This window comes from Drosophila innubila, assembly GCF_004354385.1.
Source record: "Drosophila innubila isolate TH190305 chromosome 2R unlocalized genomic scaffold, UK_Dinn_1.0 1_C_2R, whole genome shotgun sequence".
Classification (NCBI taxonomy): Eukaryota; Metazoa; Arthropoda; class Insecta; order Diptera; family Drosophilidae; genus Drosophila; species Drosophila innubila.
This window is the reverse complement of record NW_022995374.1, coordinates 943,877-968,076: the sequence shown is the minus strand read 5'-3', so window position 1 is coordinate 968,076 and position 24,200 is coordinate 943,877. Positions and strand designations below refer to the sequence as shown.

Sequence of the window (24,200 nt, the reverse complement as noted above, 5' to 3'; positions counted from 1 at the left end):
CTTCCTCTGGTTGAATGGGTCTGCGTGTGTTCTGCTCTTTGCACTTCCATTCCGCGGTGTGTTTCTCAAGAACGCGACTCTAAAATCGCGACTTCAACCTCGACGCACGCTAGATTCAGTGGCACCCAAGTTGCACTTGCAACTGGCTGTTGCAGTTGCAGTTGCAGTTGCCGTCGAAGTCGAAGTCGAAGTCTCACAGCCAAAAACCTCGACGGTGCTTTGAGGTTGACACTCTGCGCTTGGGTGGGTGACGTTGCCTCAGTTGTATGGCACAGAGTTGTTGCTGTTGTTGTTGTTGTTGTTGTTGCTGTTGTGGCCCCCACTTGCCTTGGAAGCTGCACTGCAATGCAATTTCACGCGCCGCAACAACATGCAACAAACACGCGAGATTAGCACAACAACAACAGCAACAACAGCAGCAACAACAAAATGAAAACTCGTTATAATTATGCCAAATTTCACACACACACACACTCATACCGCTATTTGTATACACCCAGTGAAAAAAATGACATGGTAAAAACATAACTTAAAATTATATTAAATTTTGTTATTACTATAATTATATTACCTTTAAATATTAAGGGGTTTGATAATTTCAGAGATATTTTTACCTTAAATGCTTACAAATTAACGTAAATTTTTAAAATATCTATATGATAAAATTTAAAAACGGTTCTTAAAATTTTTTCGGATAACTAGAACAGTGTTACTACACGTAAATATAAAATTTGTTAAAAACTATTCAAAATAAAAAAAAATTAAATAATTTAACTTAATTTAACGTTAAATAAAATTAAATTCATAAATTCACCAATCTAATTAGATTGTAATAAAAATAAATTAAATTTTTTTTGTAATCCATTTTGAAAATAGAAATTAATTTGTTTAATATTTATAAATGATATTAAATATACATTAATTTACCAAAAGGTGATTCAGTTCATATAATGCTTAAGTGCTTAAAATAAAATTCACAGTCGTGTCTCAAATGACAACAAGTTGGATAATTTTCGAACTTAATTTTGTGCAATATTTTCTAGGCTACTTTGAGCAACTTTAAACTTGCAATTGCATATAAACTTAATCGAAATTTAGTTTAAAATATTTAAAATTATTTTTCCTTGGGCGTATAGCTAGATGTATACAGGCATTTCTTTCAATTGTGCCCAACAACGCCTACAATTTGTAAGGGAACTGCTCGAGCGGCAATTAAGGCTTCCAGTTGCAAGTTGCAAGTTGGTAGTTGCAAGTTGCCGACTTGCTGACTACTGACTACTGACTGCTGACTGAGTCAAAAGCTGTTTTCGAACAGCAGCTATCGAGAAACACCTGCAAAGCCACAGCGTAAATCAAAAAGTTTATCATTCATGCGGCCCCAAAAACAGAAACAACACACACACAAAAAAAAAAAGAGAAAAAAAATGGAAATACATGAAATTTACACTCTGCACCAAGCAACAGAGCATACACTCTACTACAGCATTCAGTATTCAGTATTCAGCATACACCATAAATCCAAAGCAAGTCACGCTCGTCACTCGTATTTCCTCTCAAATGATTCTTGTGACATTTATTACCGCTCCATATTTCAAAATATACGCAGTCACCGCACCGACTTCAGAGTCACAGACTCGCAGATCGCAGATCCGAAACGGAGACAGAGACAGAGTCGGGGGCACGTTGCAGTTGCGGTTGCGCACAGTGGGTAACTTGTACAAATAATTATATTTTTGAGAGTTGCAAAGATTCCCCTTTAATTCATGTGTATTATGTGATTCAAATCCAAATTTCCAAATCACTTTTACTCCCGGAAAAGTATCATGAAAAAATATTGCAAAAAATGGACAATGATAAAAACAATTGAATTTTCCAATTTTCAAGCAGAATTAATATAGAGGTCATATAATGATAAAATTGACATTGGGCATGAAAATCGGTTTAGATTTGAGAAAGTTATGAGCGTTTGAAGTTTTTTAAATAGTTTTCGAAAAAATTAGCAGTGACAAACAAAATTGAAAAAATTTTGATGCAGAATAAAAATAGTGGCCAAATAATTTTAGCATTGACTTTTCACAAGAAAATCGGTAAAGATTTGCCAAAGTTATCACAGTTTGAAGTTTTTGAAAAAGTGTCCAGTGAAGTGTATGAAGAAAATAGACAGTGATTAATTAATAAAAATTTTAAAAATGCTTTAGAAAATTAACACTATTCGAAAATTGGAATTTTAAATTTATATAAACAAATTTCTCGATTTTGCCCACTGTGTTGCGACTGTTGTTGTTGTTGTGGCAATGATGCTGCCTGCAGCCAGTTTCAATGTCTGATCCCCTCACACACACAAAGACACACACACATGCAGATACAAGTCTTGGGTCGATCTGTCAGTTTTGAGGAAGGGGGTGGGGGGATGCGCTTGGCGTCCACCATGTCATGTCATGCAATACAATACACAGAGTCCAATCCACAATCCACAATCCATTCCGCCGTAATGTTTCATTTCGTTTCATTCCGTCGGCTTTTGCTCGCCGCCTGTTAGCTACTCGGTATTATCAATCAAATCGTTACCCCCTGAACTTCACCCGCCCCTCCCTTCCCCTCTCACCCAATCTCACCACTCTCCAGTTCCATTCGTCCCCTCTTCGGCACAGTGACAACGACATTCTTTGTTGATTTATAGAGCTGATGTCAAATATGACAACGCCAAGTCGACAAAATTGTGATGGGGACTTTAGAGAGGGAAATTTAGGGACCATTCCAAATTTATGCCCTATGCACCGTTAACTCTACACGGAAAATCTTGTGGGTGTTTGAAAAAGTATGAACGCATCACTGCAATAAATTCATGTTTTGTTCAAATTGAGAAAACAACACATTTTTCATTTAAGAATCACATATTAAATATAAAATATATCAACTTGATAAGTACACAAAGCATATTTAAATTGATATATGGAAATCAATAGCTCAAAAATTGAATTTTAGCATATGTAGGGACTTGTTTAACTATTTACAAGATGTCTTTAATTAGACTTTGAATTTTCCCAAAGTTATTTTTCACTTAAAAATCACTTAACATAACTTCTCCAAGCATATTCAATTGAAATACACATATTTGACATGGGGAAACTCCCTTTTTAATTATTCGCAAGTTGTATTTAATGCGACTTTGAATTTCCTCAAAGTTATTAGCGTTCATTTATTACCAGCTTATTGGAAAATATTTCAAAGACTTTGTTTGTTTGACCTTTTCTATAGAATTTCCGTGTTCGTGTGCGGTCAGCACAGGTCAAACTGTAATTAATACAAAACAATTTCACACACACACACACACACACACACACACACACACACACACACACACACAGGTATTTAAATTAAAGCCGAGTGTTCGTGACAATTTCGTGCACAGTTTCAGTTTGACAATAATTTCATTCACTACAAATTGAAAGCAGCTCAAAAGCAGCTTTAAATATATTATTTCTGATAATAATAATTGTGGTGAATCTGTAGTTGTAATTAGTTTGGCTTTAATGTTTTTAATCGCTTCAAAAACTTTACAAAAACTACCTACATGGATTTGTAGAAATAAGTTTTCTTAGCTAAAATAAACATTATAATATCTTTATTAAAATATTTAAAAAATTTTAATAAATAAAAAAAGCGTATGTAATGTTTTAACTTGCAATTTTTATTACTTTTTAAATTTCATAATAATCTAACAAGTTCCATATAAATTCTAATTGTTTGCTGCCTAGTTTAAATTGTACTGAAATTTGGGCTGGGAATTGAGTTTATGTACATTCTTGAGATTAGGCTTTGATTGTGTTAAATTTCCCCAAAAAATTGATAGTGGTTTTGTTATGTATTTATGTGCTTATATATATATACATATGGTGGGTGAATCCCACCCGAATATTTAGCTATATGCTTATGCTTGTAGCTATTTACTTAGAGCTAGCTATAAAAGCTATGCCATGCTGATAGTCGAGTTCAGTACGTGTCTTTCAATCTAGCGAGTCAATTGTGAAGTCGTCTTCAACGTTTAATCTGAAATTTCAATAAGCAACATGAAGCAGCTGCAGACTCTGCTGATATTGTTGATCTTTGGTCAATGTGCACACGCTTTTATCGGAACTATACTCGCTGCCGTGCCTGTTATAGGAAATGTGGTTAAAACTGTACAAAATGTCGTTAAAATAGTAAACGGAATATCGGCTGAAATTAAATCTGAACAAATGCTGAAAAGACAAGATGTATTAATAGATAGCTACCACAAGATCAGCAATCAAGTGAATCAAACGGACAAACAAATTATGCAAAATCAAGTTAAAATAATGGATAGTTTTCAGGGGATCAGCAATCAAATCAATCAGACGGACGACAGAATTATGCGATATCAACGAAAAATCATGAATAGTTTCAAGGAGATCAGCAATCAAATCAATCAGGCGGACGGAAATAATGCTCAATACGTGGCAAAAGCAACGGAGTCAATCAAAAATTATGCTAGACAAAATATACCATTTATGATCAAGTTTAACGACATGTTGGACACAATGAATCGTATTACGATACGTTATGAGGAAATGGAGCGATATGCGATATATCAGGATACACTCGAGCCGAGCACACTTATATCCTTTGCCGAATGGACAGTTAGTCCAAATGCTTTCGCAGTGCCGCATTTGATGAATCTATTGCATTTACAGTTGTTTTCCGATAACTGGGGAAAGTTCAACTCATCGTCAGTGAATAATGTTCTTAGTTTGCTAGCCCAAAACTATGAGGAGTCCATGGAAATATGCGAATTGCAGCAATCGACACAACAATTTGTGTACTCACTGTACACGGATATTGCACTAGCCGAACTCAAGGGATATGTCATGATGGAGTTCTCGTGGATGATCCTGCGAAACTATGAAAAAGGCAATTTCTTCCAGGAAGCGGATCTATTGCGTTGGGATTTTGGTAATCGAACCGAACGAGCTTACAATTTAGTAAGAAATGCAATGGAGGGCAAAAATCGAGTTGTCTGGCGATGTGATCCGATTAAACATATCGATAAAGATACCTTCGTAAAGATTTCAAAGACAAAGCTCGATACCTTTTGCACAGTACTCTGTGGCACATATCGAACCTACACTTTAAATATGGACAATTGGATCGATAGAGAATATCGATCGTGCCGTTGTGACAATCGCTACTTCAATCTAAGAGAAACCATTGCCGATGTTAAGGACAATAAAGTGGTGACTGGTCTGAGGTTTAAAATGCAACTGAACGTTATGCATTTGCAGATACAACAGGGAGAACTGTTGCCTTACGGTGCCATTGATGAAACGACCGTCGAATGGAAACCCGTCGATGCATATTCGATATATAATAATAATACAAAGGTGGGAGTGGACTTTCATAATTTGACCCAGTCGAACCGATCCATTGATCTGGATAATGTGATGAAAACAGATGACTATAGCTATGTGGTGACCGGAGTACGTTTCCGAGTACTCGATGGACATCTGAATCTCATGGTGCAGTTTTCCAACTTTGATTTCCAAACTGGAAAGCTGCTTCAGCCGGAAACCAACAGCGTCTGGCAATCAAATGACGGCCAAAATAGACAAAAATTAGATGTTGACTCTGAGCATTTGCCGACACAAGCAAATGAAAAATCATTGCCACTATCGAAGCATAACCAATATCTTGAATTTGTCGATTCGAAAATTGACTCTGAAATTACCGTTCCGTTTATCGATATACAGGATGTTGTTTCGAATCCGCGAGTGCCGTTAGGCGGCATTGGCATCTACTACAGGTCGAGTCCAGGACATGCCGGATTTGTGGCTCCCAAAATCTACACCTACGACTACGGATCTCACGTTCCCGTTTGATAACAATTCCCAAAAATAATCATTTCCACATAGAAATAAATAAATCCAATTGTATCTACTCTATGAGCGACTTTAACAAATTTTCTGTTATCTTATTATGTCAATAACAATTTTGTAAATATAAAATGTCAAAGAAAGCATCTGTGTACTTGGCAAAATGTACCAATAAATAAGAAAGAGCATCAAAAAAATTTATTTTAAACTTGAAAATATTTTTATAACATTTTCAGAAAATTTTTAATCAAATACAGTTGCAGGAAATAGCTAAAAGCTACATAATAAATGCAATAACAAAAACGAAGTGTCTGGCACCAAATACCAAGGAACAACGAATTTTGACAGAGATGTGTCATATATATAAAAACCGCTACATTACTACTAGCTACTAATACTAACTATAAAATAGTAGAAAATTTAAAGAAAAAGCCGTATTCTACTTGTAGTATTTTAGTTGAGAACATTAATACAACTGTTCGAAGGTAAGCCTAAGAGTCTTCAAACACCGCTTTCCAACAATATATAGAATATATATTTACCTTCTGTGGTTTGGAAACTGTTTGAGTGTCAATTTTGATAGGTCTTAGCGATTAACCCGCTAAACTGGCATATTTTTTTCCAAAAAGTCGTAAAACAAACATTAGGAACATCTCCTCTTCTGATTAGCTACACTACAAAATCTAAAATTGAATTATTCTCTCTACCAGTTGTCGGTTTGGAAAGATCGAGACATTCTGCGAAGCGTATTTTTGATAAGAAATATGTATCATTTAAAAATATATATAACTGAATCTTTTTGAACAAACGTAACAAATTTGCCAATCCTCCTGTATATTTATTTAAATTTAATACACAGAATATACATTTTTACTAAACCGATTGTAACAAATAACCAATAGATTCAAATTATTGCAACAAAGTAAAAATCATTTTAAGCAGCTTGCATTTTAGCACTACGTTTATTTTTATCCTGTAAATGCAATTGAATGGCCTTCAGTTGCCGATATAAGCCAAGGCAGCAATAAGCCAAAGTCTTTTAGTCAGACTTACAAATACAAGCAATTTGTGGCATGCAATAAGCGGTCTTTGATGCCAATAAACTGAACTTTAAACAAAGCATCTGATAAGCATTAAAACACATGTCACATCGGCTACCGCAAGTCTAAAGCCGAGGAGAGCTCGTTCGACCAGCTTAGATACTCATACGAGTTCGAGTATATTCGCTATACAGTATGAGTATATTCGGGTTTTTTTTTTGTGTCTAATCTGGCCATCAAAACATATGTTCACCACCGCCGGTGTTGACTATACTTGTGTGTGTGTCTTTCTCCTTTAACCTGGTCATAATTTTGTTGTTTAGATTTTAAGCTTGCAAAGCAAATAATTGCAATTTCATGGATTACTTGTGCATTGTACAGAAAGAGACGGCGACAAAGAGAGATAGAGAGAAAAAGAGCGAATGAAAAGCCGTCGGAACGGTTGCAGTGGCAATTGGCTATTGGCTGTTTTTGTTGTTGTTTTTCGCCCAGTACTCAAAATGGTACATAGGATATTAAATTTAGGACAAAATCTGTCAGTCTGTAAGAATCCCCACATCACAGAGACTATAATTATAACAGTTACAACAACTAAAGCAACCAAATTTGCTTACAATACTTCTTTAGTCTACACGCAACTCAAGTTTGTTTTAGAAAATGAATAAGAATCGACTAACTTGAATAACTTTAAAGCTACAATCTTGAGTTTAAGCGCAAAGAGTGTAAAATATTTTTAGAATGTTTGCTGAAAATTTCAACTCGATTAATTAATAAGCAGAGACAATAATTGTGATATAGTTTTCAATAGATTTTTTATTCTGCCAACGCAGGCGAAAATTTAAATGTCGCTGGCTAAAATCTTAATTTTTTTTGTAACTTTTTCAATTTCTAATGTTCCTATAATTTTTTAAATTTTTATTTACTTATTTTTTATTTTATTTATTTTATATTTCTTATAATATTGGGCATTCAACAGTCGATCAGCTTGTCTCTATGAAGTCGACAACAGTCGTTGACATTTTACAATCAGACAGTGTACCTGTTTCGCTCCGCAATTCTTGTTTCTCAGCCAGTTGGGGCAAACAGCAGAAATAATAAAAATTGTTAGCTGTCACCTTGTTTTCTGCATATTTTGTGGCCTTCTTCGCAACGACAACATCATAAAAGCCTCACAGCAGCCTCTAGTCGAGTCCAGTCGAGTCCACTTTAGACCATCCTATCCCATCCCATTCCATTTCATTCCATTCCATCCCCACCGAACTCGACTCTTATCTATCAAGATGATGTTGTACTGATGGCATACCGGATAAGTCCGTGGAGCATCTGCGTCTTCTTATCGGCTGAGCATCTAAATACACAATATAATACACATGGAGAGATACACTCAGAAAAAACATTAAGATTTCCACACTTAAACAGACGACATTCAAATGCAAACAACCTCATAAGCTCATCAAGATCGGAATTTCCAAAACTGAGTACAAAGATCTTCAAAATATATCTTAGTATGCAATTTTTATGAAATAGTTTAAGTACTTTCTAAGATAAATTCAAGTCTATGAAAATTCGAAACATATTAGTTTAATTTCACAAAAATCTGGAACATATCGCAAAATGTATGAGTTTTTAATACAAAACAGTGCAATTTTTATTTTCATTTTATTTTTTAAAAAATCTGGTATTAAAAAATCTTAAATTTGTGTACTTTAAATAAAAACTCAGTTGTTTCTATAAGAATCTCAATCAAACTCATAAATATTATATTGGGCATGTTTTTATACATTATATATCATAAAGCTGTCATTGGCAGAGTCAATATGAATTTTAAATTTGGGATCGACTTACAATTTATTTAAGAATTTAAGTACCCAGCTATTTAAAAATTTTATGAATTTTATTTTTTTATAAAAATGTTAGAATGGCATATATTTTTTTGCTGAGTGTACACACTGGCACTTGTGTCCACGGGGGCATCTTGTCGAGCGTCCATAAAGCGCCAGAGAGTGTCATAATTTTTATGTGGCTGGCGAGTCGAAGAAATCTCCATTCATGAGGCAGCTGCAAGAACGAAGGAAAATCGCTGATTGGCTTCGTTATCAGAGCGCACTGCGAGCCCGAAAACTAAAAGAAAAAACTCATAAAAAAATATAAAATATAAAAAAAATGTTAACTATGAGATGCGTTCGTCTTGGCTGCGAAATGTCTCAATCAGCGACTAGAGAAGCTAGAGTAGCCCTCTCCACCGTCTACGCTTCGGGAATCGGGAAAGTGGAAACGGGAAACGAGAAGCGGGTAGGGGGAATGAGAAAGAGAAAGGCCACAGGGTGAGCAGAGTTCAGGGCGAAAAGGGGAGAAGGGGAATAAGATGTTTACAGTTTGGAAAGTCAGCGAAGCGCGTCCATTTAATTGTGGCCAAGATACTCGAGCACCAAATTTATGGCCAACCTGAAATCGCGCGTTATGCAATAAAATAATTTCACGTTGCTCAAAGAAGCGCGCACCATGCGAAAAAATATATAAGAAAAAATAGAATTATAGAAAACTTACAGAATTCATTAAGTAAACAGAAAAACAGAAAGACCAAAAAGATTGAAAAGAAATCTGAAAAAAGAGGCAAAAAAAGGAATAAAAAAAAGGCAACCGTAGACAAGTTAAAGAGGCAAACAGCTTAACGATTCTATCTCACGACGTTTTTTATGCTCTAGCCACTGGCCACCCCCCACTTGGCTCACCACTCACCCCTTTTCACTCCTCCCTCTCTCGTTCCCCCACAAGCCACATTTTAACCTTAAAAACACAACAGGCACTTTACTTCGTGGCGTCATCAAAAACTTGAGCAATGTAGCGAGGTGCATGAGGGAAAAAAGCTAGGGAGAGAGAGAGAATGGTAGGGGAGAGATAGGGGGGAAGAGAGCGCAAAAAAAAAGGCTGAGAAAAAAAGCGCAGTATTTATTTTTTATGATCACTTGTCAGCGATCCCATGTAGCGCCATCATCGTCAGCACCCAGCATCGAAAAAACATGGATAAAACAACAGCATACAATGGCTGAGAATTGCACAAATTGTGAACAAAACTAATAAGCTTAGATAGACAACTATTAGCAAGAGCAAAAAGTTCTAGTGTCAGCTAAGACAAGTGAAAAATGCCACAGTTTTATAAATCTCTAAAAGATTTTTTGGAAATAACCTTGAGAAATATCAGAAATTTCATTATTTTAAATTACTAAATTCAACTGTCACTAGCTTATTTCAATTTAATAAAAATAAATAATGATATTATTGGTATTTTTTTTAAATTTTTATTTAATTTAATTTTAATAAACTTATTTCAAATTAAAATATATATTATAAGTGGCATGAAATTGAATGACATTTTACCAAGTTCGAATATTAATGCAACATGAAAATTTGTAGCAATCTTTCACTAAAGTCAATTAATTATTTAAGCCCTGTTGACCACCTGAGTTTCGAATTTATTCCACTGTAAGCCACGTTAAGTTGCATCCAAGACGTTTTTATCTAAGCCACATTGCAGGTCATTTGCTCGCTTCGCTGCTCAATGGTTAAACCTTTTTCTTACCTCAGTCTCCCCTCTTGGCCAACTGGACACTTGGGCAAAAAGTAAAAAAAAAAACAAATATAAAAACTACTCAGAGCGCGATAATTAAAATGTTTAATTAGCAACTTTAAAAATCATTTTACGCCGAATTTATGCGAGAGCGCCGACATCAACACTTAAGAGGCGAAAGAAGAAGAAGCCGAAGGGTCCAGCATACCCTACACACACACACACATACACACAGACACACACACACAGACACACACACACAGACACACACACACTCACTGACTAAATAACAATGGGGCGCTAATCTAATCAGCTAAACTATAAAATGAAAATAAAATAAAATTATACATGCAATTTCAATGAGCATGAGGTTCTTGGAAACCGGAAGAATCCTATTAAAGAACGTTTAAAAATTCGAATGTAAATTCAAATGCTAATTTAAATGTAAAACTATTAAAAAGCGATACATTTAAACAGACGCAGTATCTCATACGAGTTTCAAAAAAAACTAAGAATAAAATTTAAGGACAGAAAAAAAAAATTATTCATAAACTAGAAAATTCAACTAAAAAATACTTTTATCCAATATTGTTTGAATTAATATTTCAAAAATTTGTTTAGATTGTTTTGCCTTTGAATGCATTTTTTTGAACAATAACTTCAATTTTTAATTAAAAATTAAAAAAAAATTTTAGATTTGAGCTTACTCAAAATTTTGTCCTTCAAATATCTTTTTGCTAACTTAAATTTTATATTTCCTCATTTTAGTTTCCATATTTAAGGTACGCTAAGTACTGAAAAGTTTTGCTTTCCAAATTTTAATTCTTGGTATTATTTTCTCAAAAACTCCTATTGGAAATCCCATTCCCAAACACTACGAAATTTCGGCTGAATGATCACGAAGATCATCGGTAGCTGTGTTGAAAATTGAGTGTTGAAACAATGCGGTTTATGTTTTAATCGCTTGCCACATGCAGACAAACTTATTTGTGAACAAATAACCCAAAAGACAGCAATACAAACTAATTTTCCAGCGCATTTAACATCTAAAGGGAAAAAGAAACTTGTCGCACTGCATTTTCAGAATTAGAGTCATAACAAAACCAAAACACAACACTCAACACTCGACACTCTGCACTCTGCAGTAAAAAATACAACTACGAAAGGGAAAAAAATGCAAATAATTATTGTATATGTTTAGGCAGGCAAACCAGGAATACAGGGACCTAGAATCGAAATCGAATTATCGCCATGGGACGTCCTCAAAGTCTACTTGCGCTCTCACGAAATCCCTCTCAACGAAATCTATATGTATTTATTTTTATTTTATTTTATTCTGTTCTGTTTTTTGTTTTTTTCTTTTTTTTTTTTGCAACTGCGAACGGGGTGGCGTCTCTGGGAAATCCTGTAGTTGCATGTAGTTGTAGCTGTAGTTGTAGTTGTAGTATGTAATCGGAAGAGCCGTTCACAGCGGGTGGCACTCGAAACTTCAGCGCCGGTCGCGAACCCAAAAACGCAATCCCTCAATGCGTTACAAATGCTCTCACGTTACAGCCGAAACTCATGACCATACCACAGCAACTGGTAAAGTAACCGGTAACCGGTAGGCAGTACACTGAAAAAAAAAGACCAACTTCTAAAATCAAGAACATTCAACTTACAAATTTAGTTCTTAAAATAAGAACATTTTAAGACCATATTACTAATACTAAGAATATTAATCTAAAAAATCAAAGTTCTTAATATAAGAATAAAAATTTAATTGTTAGGAAAGTATAAATATGTTCTATTTCATATTAAAAAAAGGACACGTGGCGCTCTGGTTAGAGAAACCGCTTCAGTTGTGTGAAGCAGTAGGCACCGGTTCGAATCTCAATCGAAAAAAAAAATAACATTTCTTAAATTACCAGTCAGCATTAAAAGTAGATAAATCAAAATTAAAAAACAAAAATTTAAAAAAAATATTTAGCTTTTTACTTTTTTATTTTAATTTTAAGAACATTAATTCTTAATATAAGAACTTGGTCTTATTTGAAATGTTCTTAAAACCAAAATTAAAAAACAAAAATTATAAATTTTAAAAATAATATTTAGTTTTTTATTATTTTATTTTTATTTTAAGAACATTTATTCTTAATAATATAAGAACATGGTCTTATTTGAAATGTTCTTAAAACCAAAATTAAAAAACAAAAATTATAGACTTAAAAGTAATATTTAATTTGTTTATTTTTTTTTTTTAATTTTAAGAACATTTATTTTTAATATGAGAACTTGGTCTTATTTGAAATGCACTTAAAACCAAGATGTGTTTTCTAAATTTAAGAATTTTATGTTCTTGGTTTTGAGACCAGAATCTTGATTTAAGAATATTTTTTTCTCAGTGTAGTCAGTGGTTCTTTCTGCAGTGAATAGTGAATTGGGTACAGCAGCCGCGCCACACGTCGGTTTACACTTCAGTGTGCATGCCGCCGTCTGTTGGGATGTGTATGAGGATGTGTATGTGGATGTGTTTCCGCCCTCCAAACAGAGGCCTCTATTCATGTTTGCTGATGCAACTCAAGCAGCAGGAGCCGCAGTAGGATCAGAATCAACAGCAGCTACAGCTACAGCAACAGCAACAAGAACCCATCGAGTCGTCCATGGAGTGGCCGCCAGAGTGGCCCAGAGTGGAAACGACGCGCGCCACTTAACCACGATTTCGATGTCTGTTATCAGTGCCGTCTAAGTTGCAAGTTCCCAAACCCCACCCTCTACACCCTCCCAGCCTCCACCTTCCCATCTTTCACTCTCTCTCTCTCTCTCTCCACGCTCGTCGAACTTATCTATTGGCGTAATCAGAGGCCAACAAAATCTTGACTCTTCACTGCTTTTGCCGTGCGGAGCAATAATAAAATACATGTACACTCGCAAAAAATATTTCTATTTGAAAAAAAAAAGAGTATAAAAATAAAAATATGTTTTCTTTTTTACTGATGCGCCTTTTTTAATATGACTTTTTCTTTTCTAATAAATAATACAATATATGTTCCTCCTTTACTCTGACTATCAGATGCTCCTTTCTTATTAAAAAAGAAATTTCTTAATATGACTTTTGTTTAAATGCCAGTAACTCTTTAGTTTAAAAGCCAAAAGCTTAAAAAATTAATCTTTATCATAGCAATATGCATTAAGTGGCGATTGTTGAGGAAAATCTTTTACTTTCGAGAATTTTTCTTATGATTTCCTTACTTTATCATATTTAGGGAAGTCGTAGAATTCAAAACAATTCCACAGTCTCTCAAATATGTATTTTTAGATTATTCTGATATTTCGGAGCCCCTGATTACTTAACACTTTCGTAACGGAGTTTTCTTTTAAATACCAAGATAAAATTTAGAATAATTTGTTATTATTAAAAAAAAAACTGCGCCTCATAAATCCTAAAATTGCCCATTTATCCTCAAAATTATAATTCCAGTAAACCATTTCCGTTTGTCACATAATCCCAATAAGTTATTTTTCAAGAGCTTTGTAAATTTTGATAGTATGTTTGTTTCCAGTAGTCGCGATAGGGTAAAAAAAGACTGGATCCAAATATGATGATAATTTTCATAAAAAAGCTAGCTTGTCATAAGTGTGATATTTATTTTCGGAGTGTAAGGAAGCAAACCAGAGACATGGCTATCATGTGAGATGCATCTGCAGCAGCTGCTGATTTTGCTGCTGATTCTGCTGCTGATGCTCACATGTGTCATAGCTTCGCACGCTTCAAGTGGGCAACGCCTCTAAAACAAGTGCAGGACAACAACAGCAACAACAGCAACAAGAACTACAACAACAACAACAGCAACAACACTGAACGATGCGGTTAACCAAGGAAGTCAAGCGGGTCGGTTTTTCGTTTTTGGGATCGGGTCGTGTCGTGTCGTGTCGGGATTGATGTACGCCGTGCGGTGGGAAATAGTCGTACTGGGCAACCAAATGGGCAACAGTCAGAAGCCAAAACAACGACAGCAACAACAGCAACAACAACGAGAACGAGAACAACAACACATCACAGAGCTGACATTCTGACTATGCATCTGAATCTGAATCTGAATTCTGAATCTGACTCGAAGTTTGCCGGCTGCTGTTGGAATTGTTGCTGTTGCTGTTGTTGTTGCTGTTGTTGCTGTTGCTGCTCTTACTGTTGCTGGCAGTTGAAAGTTGGGAGCACGAAATAACTACATACACTCTGTGAGAGTATCAGATTTCGAAGCGCTCGAAAAACATAATCATATATTAGGCGTTGTCACTTTGACATTTCGCCTGCTCTTTTACATGGCAATAATCATAATTCATTTTTCGCTCTCTCTCTCTTGCTCTCCCAAAAAACAAAAAGGGGGCGTGGCAGGTGGAAGGCAGTGGGGAGGGGGACCCTCTCAGAATGAAATAAAGTGCCAAGACGAAATGAAGGCATCGCCTGGTGTAGTCTGAAACAGTTTTATGAGTTGGTAGCAGGCACTGTGTCGCCGTCGCCGCACAGTGGTACAAAATGAGTAGACTTGTGTCATAATTATTCAAATTTTCCAAACTAAAATTGAAGTTTTTTTGCTTTAATTTAAACGATTAACATTACTTTGATAATCTAAATATATGAAACTGTTTGTCCTGACTGACTGACTGACTTTCTTACCGAATCATTGACTAACTCACTGACTGACTGTTATTTTATATTTAAACAACTGTTTCTCGTGTAAATTTTTTTAGTTCTTAAAAATATTGAAAAAAAAATGACACACTAAGACTTAAGGTTTAAACCAGGGGCAGCTATAGAGCCAAAACATATACATATATATAAAAATTAAAACAAGAAGAAAGCTCCCGAATTTTAACTTTCTTATTTCTCAATTTTCATACATTTAATATCGTAACTATTTTTTAATAAATGGAAACAAACTTGTGAAAATTTTAGTTAATAAAGTAGAACAAATGAGATCTCTGCTTAGATCGGATATGCTCCATTTTGGGAGCATTTTAAAATATTAATTAACATAAGCAAATTTAGCTTATTTGACCACTGTGCGTCGCCGTCGTCGCATGATGTTGACGCTGCCTGCATCCATGTTTAATATTATTTATGGGGCTTACGTCTTGCGGCACAAGGTATTATATCGGGTGAGAGTCTAAAACAGAGACAGAGACTGACACTGAGACTGAGAATAGGTCGGAGATGGAGACAGAGAGGAAGACGGAGTATCTCTGAATATCTCCGAGTGTTGCCGGCGACAAGTTGTGCGACAAGCGAATGTAAATGTGAATGTGAATGTGACAAAAATCTCGGCGTCACATCCCAAATAATTTTCAACGAAATGCTGCAAATGGAGCTGAAGGAGTTGCAGGACACACAGAGGAAAGAGGAACGGGGAAATAGTATCTCAAAAGTGCGCTATACTCGTATAGTAAATATGATAAATTTATATGAAATCGTTTTTAGAGTTGTGTGTCTGCCTGTAGGTTTATTTTTGCCAGACTTTTCGAGATGACGACAAGATGTGAGAATGAGTCTGTTGAGCGAAGTTGGAGTGAAATGCGCCAATTATTTTGATTAATGTCAAAGAAATCGCGTGTCTCGCGCATTTGATGTTTCCTCTTATTCCTCTAGTTCCCTCCTTTTAACTCCTCCTTTGGAAAATGCCTTCATACAGGGTCATCATTATTTGGCACGAAAGCGAAAAACTCCCCAATGATTATGACTGATGTTGGTAATCTTTGATCTGTCATTTGCGAAAGTGAAAACAGAAGCCAACACGATGATGATCATGCCGATGATCATGCCGATGAGTGGGCGTTTTGTTAACCGATCCATTGTTCGGGTCTAGACTCAACAGATCTTCATTCCGGCCTGTTGATTGCTGAACGAGAATCTGTAGACAGTAGCTCAGCCAACTTCCTGACCAAACATATTATTAGTTTGAGATTGAGGGACCATAATTTGCTCAGCCAAGATTATTGCCTCTGCACACAATCCATGCATACAAATGGACTTTGATTTTTATTAATATCATGCCATATAATTGTGAACAAATTGTGGCGTTTACACTTGGATACATCACTAAGCAAATCAATTTAGCTTCAGTTTTATTTATGTATTTTATTTGCGTGAAAGTAAAAGCAAAAAGTTTAAGCTAAAATTACAGAAAATTTACATACTTTAAATTAACATATGATATTAGATTTTTCATTAACTCTAAGCCTTAACACTAATAAAAATAAATAAATAGTAATTGTAATAAATATAAATTCACTTAAATTAAACGTTAACTGCAACCCTTTCCTCAAATATAGTTTAAAAATATAAGTAATAACAAAAATTCCATGTTTTTTTTACTATCTCCAATTCTATTTTTTCCTGATTTTCTAAATATGAAAATATTTATAATATTAACATTTTTTGAAAGTAAATAATTTTTTTTTAATGAAATTTTATTCTAAATATAAGAAAAATTTATAACATCAATCAATCAAAATAAAGTCACAAAATTTAAGCAAGATTTAAATCAACAACAAAATTCTGATAGTTTACAGGCTTGATTATAATAATAATAATAAAATAATAAATATTTAAGAATTTATATTAAAAAAGAATGAAACATGTTTGTAGCTATTAAAAGAAAATTTATAAATTTAACCAAGCATTTTTTATAATCTTTCTAATTGCAGTTTTTTTGGTACTCGCCGCTGTTCCCGCTGCCTGGCCTCCATTAGCTCCAATGAGCTGGTGATGCGCGCCCGGAACCTGGTCTTTCATGTCAACTGTTTCTGCTGCACGGTCTGCCACACGCCGCTCACGAAGGGGGATCAATATGGCATCATCGATGCACTCATTTATTGCAGGTGCGTAGAGTGGAATTTTGCATGTGCGTCTGCGTGGCACCTTGAGTGCTTGTGCGACTAGCTGGCGCCAAATATAATATGACCGGATCACTTAGCTAACTGACTTTTGTCTTTACACATTTCTTTTGTAGAACTCACTATAGCATAGCGAGGGAGGGAGACGCCGCCTCGTCGAGCATGAGTGCCACATATCCGTACAGCACGCAGTTTGGATCACCGCACAATGACTCGTCGAGTCCGCACTCAGATCCCAGTCGTAGTATTGTTCCTACGGGCATCTTTGTGCCCACATCGCATGTCATCACTGGACTCCCTCAGCCGGCGCGTCAAAAGGGAAGACCGCGTAAGCGCAAGCCCAAGGATATTGAGGCGTTCACAGCGAATATAGGTAGGTACTCCCTATACTCATGGTTGTAAATACCAAAGTAGTCATAAAACAACAGCAACATCAGCAGCAGCAGCAACAGCAGCAGCAACAACAGCAGCAACAGCATGTTGCATGCATTTCTGGTGGCTTAATGGCCTCAACCTCAAACTGAGCCCCAAACTAAACCCCAAACTGAAGCTGAAACTGAAACTGAAGTTGGTCTGTAGCTGAAGCGACTCTGGCGCCACTACAGCGACCGTTTTTATGTGCAACCTTTATGAGTAAATCAAGTAAGAAAGCTCCACTAGTCGAGTGTGCGCGATGACGAGATACCCTGCGGTTAAGCCCTTTCGATAGTGGAAACATTTAATATCGGAAAAAAATTTAAAAAAAAATAGCATATCAAATGTAGGAATTATACAGCTTCAAAAATAAAATAATATAATAACACAACATTAGGAATGCTAAGAATACCGAAATGTCGATATTAAAAATAGGAAAATAAAACTAGGAACCAAGTAAATTCAAAATTAATAAAATTTTGAGATTAATGTTATTAGGAAACTAAAAAAAATTACTGAAAAATAATTGGAAATAAAAAATAAGAACCATTTCACTTGTTTAAAAATAATATCTTAACAATTAGAAATAACGCTGTAAGGAAATTTGTTTTATATTTTAAATTATATTAAATATTTTATTACTACTGTTTCATATTTCATTAATCTGAACTTTCCCTACTACTTTGTAATTTTTTGCTCAAGCTTTAGAAATGCTCTGAATAAGAAACCCTGAAAAATATACACAATTTTAGGAATTACTTAAAATAAAGAAACGCCTTTATATAATTATTGTCTTACATTTTAAAAATTTCATAAAATCCCAATTGGCTTTTTTGCTCAATAATTTTATTAAAGACATAGGATGGTTTTCAGTATTATTAATCGACAGATTAACAATCCTTCAATCAAAACTAATTTTCCTAGGTATAATAAATATTTTTATAGTCTGCATTTTTTTAAACGTAAATTTTTGAATTTTGTTTAATTCTATCTACATTAAGATAACTCTAAATGTTGCTCTAAATATATTGCCATTGTTTTGTTGCAATTATTAAAAATATAAGACAATTTGGTATGAGGTATTCCAGTTAAATATTCCGTGCACAAATTCAGTATACCCTATTTTGGACAATTTTATTAAGCTTAGGGTATAAAAACCGCATGTTGGCGTCGTAAAACTTTAGCGGCAAGCTGTAAAAGTCAAGAAAAGAAGACAAGAGCTACAACTACAACTACAAATACAAATACGAATACGACTACGAATATATATATAACTAAAATCGTCTTTGGCATTTCAGATCTCAACACGGAATACGTGGATTTTGGGCGTGGCTCGCACATGAGCGCCTCCTCACGCACCAAGCGGATGAGGACCTCGTTCAAGCATCATCAGCTGCGCACCATGAAGTCCTACTTTGCAATCAATCACAATCCCGATGCCAAGGATCTGAAGCAGTTGTCGCAGAAAACGGGTTTACCAAAGAGAGTCCTACAGGTGAGAAACAACAAAAAATAACATAAAATATTATAAATATACCAAGCAGTTATGTTTCAAAAATCTCTAAAAATTAAATTTGGAGAGAATATCTTGGGTATTTCCTAGATGTCAGAGCTTTTTGTTTATCAAAAATATATTTTCAATTAATTTATTTTTTAATTTTAACATGTATACTTTTTATATAATTAAAAACTTTATTTTAATGTTATTTTTTGAATTGTTATTACATTAAAACAATAGTTTAATTTCATTCAAATTTTTTTCAAATTTTATATTATTTTAACAAAATTATGAAATTTATGTATGTTTTTTATAATTATGAATTACATTCATAAATTCTTTCGTACACTTTTATTTTAAATTTCATTTAATTCAATAGACTTAACATTTTATCAAATGTATCAACAATTTAAATTAATTTCCAATTTTAACAATAATATAAATTTTATTTCATTTTATTAAAGGAGTCAAAAAATGTTTTGGAATTTTTGAAATTTTTTAAAATGTTTGTTTGGTTTCAGGAGCATTGAGAATTGAAAGAAAAAGTAGAAATTATTGCGACTATCTGAAAATTCAACTCACACACTTAAATTTTCTTGCAGGTTTGGTTTCAAAATGCCCGGGCCAAATGGCGTCGCATGATGATGAAGCAGGATGGCAGCGGGATGCTGGAGAAGGGCGACGGGACTCTCGATCTGGACAGCATCTCGGTGCACAGTCCCACATCGTTTATGATGGGCGGTCCCAACAGCACGCCGCCCCACAATCTCGACTAACAGCTGCTCAAGGAGAGGGAGCATCAACAACAACAACAACAACAACAGCATCGCAATACCAACACTGACTCCAATATGAATGCAACAACAGATGTTGCTGCTGCTGCTGCTGCCACCGCAACAACAGTTGCTGCTGCTGCTGCTGCTGCTGCTGCCTACGCAATTGAGTTGCAACTGTTGCACTCAACTGGCAATGGATGTTGCTCGTTGGCGGACCTGTTGAATGCCACTGACGATTAGCTTGTACTTGCAATCAACAAAAAAATACTCAAAACTCCACGCATACGTAGACTCTCACACACAGTTGGTCAAGTAATTGTTTTGACAAAGAAAATAATGTTACAAAAAATACATTTCATTTGAAAAGTTAATCTAAACTGTAGATCGAATTTAAAATTTGATTTTAGACATTGAATTGTCAAGTTAATCAGAAAATTAGGCATGTGGTTCTAAAAATATCAAATTTATTTATGGATATTATTTATATATTTAAAAAAATACATTTTAGTTGTGACGAAAATTCAAACTGTACATTTAAATTTAAAATTTGATATTAGACATTGAATTGTCGAGTTGATCAGGAAAATTAGGCAGAATTGTCGATGAAAAAGTAGCATGTTCTGAATCTCGAGTTAATTTATGAATATTATTTATATGCCATTATTAAGACTCACTATAGACAGACATATAAAGAAACAAAAGTAAAATAAAGACACTGTAGTAAATTTGAATTTAATCCAAACAAAAGCATCGCATCAAAATAAAAAAACTGCTTATATTTTTACTGATACCATAAATTTGTATTAAATTTATTTGTTCTTATATATTTTATGGTTAATTTTGGTTCTTGGAACAAGTAAAAAAAAAAACAATAAGAAATAATAAATTGCATTCAGTTTAAATATTTTGAAACTAAAAAAGTCATATATGTGAAATTGCTTTGTCAAAACAATTAATTGACCAACTGTACGTACATAGACGAGTACTTATGTTCATCACTCATATACGAGCACAACTCCTAGCGAATGTTGTTAGACAGGCTGCCTCATGTTGCTGTTGCATTAAGTACTTATTTTTTGTAGTTGCTTTTAGCCAGACTAAGTCAGTCAGTCAGTGAGTCAGCCAGACAGCCAGACCTTGACTGGGTTTCAGAGCTCCCAAAAAAAACAAAAAAAAACAATCTTTCAAGGCAACAGCTTCTATTCTATCATATCGATTTTCCATCGATCGCTGAGATCAGATCTTTTGCACCCCCTAAGAAAAAAAAAAATGTTGTTTCTATTTCGATCGTTCATTTGTAAATATGTACTAGAACCTTAGTAATTGCTTACGAGAAAATATTGTTAATACTTATTATATATATATACAGATAAATATATATATATATATAAATATTTAATATACATATACATATATATTGTATATCTATCATACACATTAAATAAACAAATCGTATATATAAATTTCATATTTATTGCCCAAATTATATAGTTAGAGATGAATTTAGTTTAACGAAGCGATCTATATTATATCTGTCGTAGTATTACGCTAATTTACTTGCTTCGATCAATAAACACAAACATGATGAGACGCTGAAATAAATATATTATATATAATTGTATCAAGATCAAGTTATAATGAGCAATGGAAATGCAATTGAAGCAAAGTGAATAACAGAAATTTGTACTTACAAATAGTTTAACCATAAGTCGTACCATAGAAGCCAAATAAAAATTATTAAAAAATAGCTCCATCCTTATTTTATTTAATTTCGGGAACTGTCGGTTAAATTGAAAGTCTGACAAATATAATTTTCTTAATGATGACTTCATTCCGCACAAATTTCGGAAAAATGCATGATAATTTTGCTTGAATATCGAATAATCTTTGAAAAAGTTATGAGAGATCAAATTTTTCGAAAAACTGTCAAGAGGTATGTATGAAAAATTGGATGATAGATGGCTTAGTGGTCGAAAACAAAATTGGATGATAGATGGCTTGATGATCGAAAAAATATCGAATTTTCTAGATCAACAAACTTTAAACGCAAAATAAATTTAGAGGCCAAACCATGATCAAAATGACATCCCACTTGAAATTCGGTTGAGTTTTGACAAAGTTATGAGAGATCAAAGTTTTTGAAAAAATGTCAAGGGGTATGTATGGAAAATTGGATGATAGATGGCTTGATGATCGAAAAAATATCGAATTTTCTAGATCAACAAACTTTAAATGCAAAATAAATTTAGAGGCCAAACCATGATCAAAATGACATCCCACTTGAAATTCGGTTGAGTTTTGACAAAGTTATGAGAGATCAAAGTTTTTGAAAAAATGTCAAGGGGTATGTATGGAAAATTGGATGATAGATGGCTTGATGATCGAAAAAATATCGAATTTTCTAGATCAACAAACTTTAAATGCAAAATAAATTTAGAGGCCAAACCATGATCAAAATGACATCCCACTTGAAATTCGGTTGAGTTTTGACAAAGTTATGAGAGATCAAAGTTTTTGAAAAAATGTCAAGGGGTATGTATGGAAAATTGGATGATAGATGGCTTGATGATCGAAAAAATATCGAATTTTCTAGATCAACAAACTTTAAATGCAAAATAAATTTAGAGGCCAAACCATGATCAAAATGACATCCCACTTGAAATTCGGTTGAGTTTTGACAAAGTTATGAGAGATCAAAGTTTTGAAAAAAATGTCAAGGGGTATGTATGGAAAATTGATGATAGATGGCTTGATGATCGAAAAAATATCAATTTTCTAGATCAACAAACTTTAAATGCAAAATAAATTTAGAGGCCAAACCATGATCAAAATGACATCCCACTTGAAATTCGGTTGAGTTTTGACAAAGTTATGAGAGATCAAAGTTTTTGAAAAAATGTCAAGGGGTATGTATGGAAAATTGGATGATAGATGGCTTGATGATCGAAAAAATATCGAATTTTCTAGATCAACAAACTTTAAATGCAAAATAAATTTAGAGGCCAAACCATGATCAAAATGACATCCCACTTGAAATTCGGTTGAGTTTTGACAAAGTTATGAGAGATCAAAGTTTTTGAAAAAATGTCAAGGGGTATGTATGGAAAATTGGATGATAGATGGCTTGATGATCGAAAAAATATCGAATTTTCTAGATCAACAAACTTTAAATGCAAAATAAATTTAGAGGCCAAACCATGATCAAAATGACATCCCACTTGAAATTCGGTTGAGTTTTGACAAAGTTATGAGAGATCAAAGTTTTGAAAAATGTCAAGGGGTATGGAAAATTGGATGATAGATGGCTTGATGATCGAAAAAATATCGAATTTTCCAGATCAGCAAACTTTAAATGCAAAATAAATTTAGAGGCCAAACCATGATCAAAATGACATCCCACTTGAAATTCGGTTGAGTTTTGACAAAGTTATGAGAGATCAAAGTTTTTGAAAAAATGTCAAGGGGTATGTATGGAAAATTGGATGATAGATGGCTTGATGATCGACAAAATATCAAATTTTCTAGATCAACAAAATTTATATGCAGAATCAATTAAGAGGCCTACTCATGATGAAAATGACATTCCGATTGAAAATCGGTTAAGTTTTAGCAAAGTTATGAGAGATCAAAGTTTTCGAAAAAATGTCAAGGGGTATGTATGGAAAATTGGATGATAGATGGCTTGATGATCGAAAAAATTTCAAATTTTCTAGATGAACACAATTTAAATGCAGAATGAATTAAAAGGCTAAATAATAATAGTAATGACATTCCGATTGGAAATCGTATAGTTTTTGATGAAGTTATGTGAGATCAAAGTTTTTGAAAAAGTTTGTTTTATGGTAATTAAAGTCCTGGTGCAGGGTAACTCGCAGTCGTGCGATTTCGGCTAGGATTTTCTTACTTGATTTTATTTTCATTGCTTAATTCGGTCGCTATTAAGTCAGCATCATTTCAAGAGATTTTGATTTAATTTCAATAAAGCATGTTGCTATGAAAGCAATCAAAAGAAGAGATAAGGCTTAAGGCATTTAAAAATCTATTTATATGGTCTTGGTATAACTTTTTGATTACGAAATGAATAAAACTAGTGGAATTTTGTATGTGTGTGTGTGTGCGCGTGTTAAAATCATAATCAAATTT

At 34.0% G+C, this 24,200-nt stretch overlaps 2 protein-coding genes across 2 annotated transcripts in view; both read left to right on the top strand.

Moving 5' to 3' along the window:
* LOC117784442 (protein apterous) overlaps positions 1-20,331 on the top strand; it is a 29,322-nt gene extending 8,991 nt beyond the window's left edge. Inside the window, exons 5-8 of the mRNA XM_034622182.1 lie at positions 17,181-17,354; positions 17,486-17,742; positions 19,082-19,278; positions 19,884-20,331. Of these exons, the coding sequence (XP_034478073.1) occupies positions 17,181-17,354; positions 17,486-17,742; positions 19,082-19,278; positions 19,884-20,057 (802 nt within the window). The 3' untranslated portion in view covers positions 20,058-20,331. The remainder of the gene's footprint in view (positions 1-17,180; positions 17,355-17,485; positions 17,743-19,081; positions 19,279-19,883) is intronic.
* LOC117784440 lies at positions 4,007-6,089 on the top strand. The gene has a single exon (XM_034622181.1). The coding sequence runs from the start codon at positions 4,071-4,073 to the stop codon at positions 5,892-5,894; it is 1,824 nt and encodes a 607-aa protein (XP_034478072.1). The 5' UTR covers positions 4,007-4,070; the 3' UTR covers positions 5,895-6,089.
* Positions 20,332-24,200: the final 3,869 nt, after the last annotated feature.

What these genes read in the sequence shown, in the direction of transcription:
- LOC117784440 (XM_034622181.1), top strand. Translation starts at nt 4,071, where the DNA reads ATGAAGCAGCTGCAGACTCTGCTGATATTGTTGATCTTTGGTCAATGT.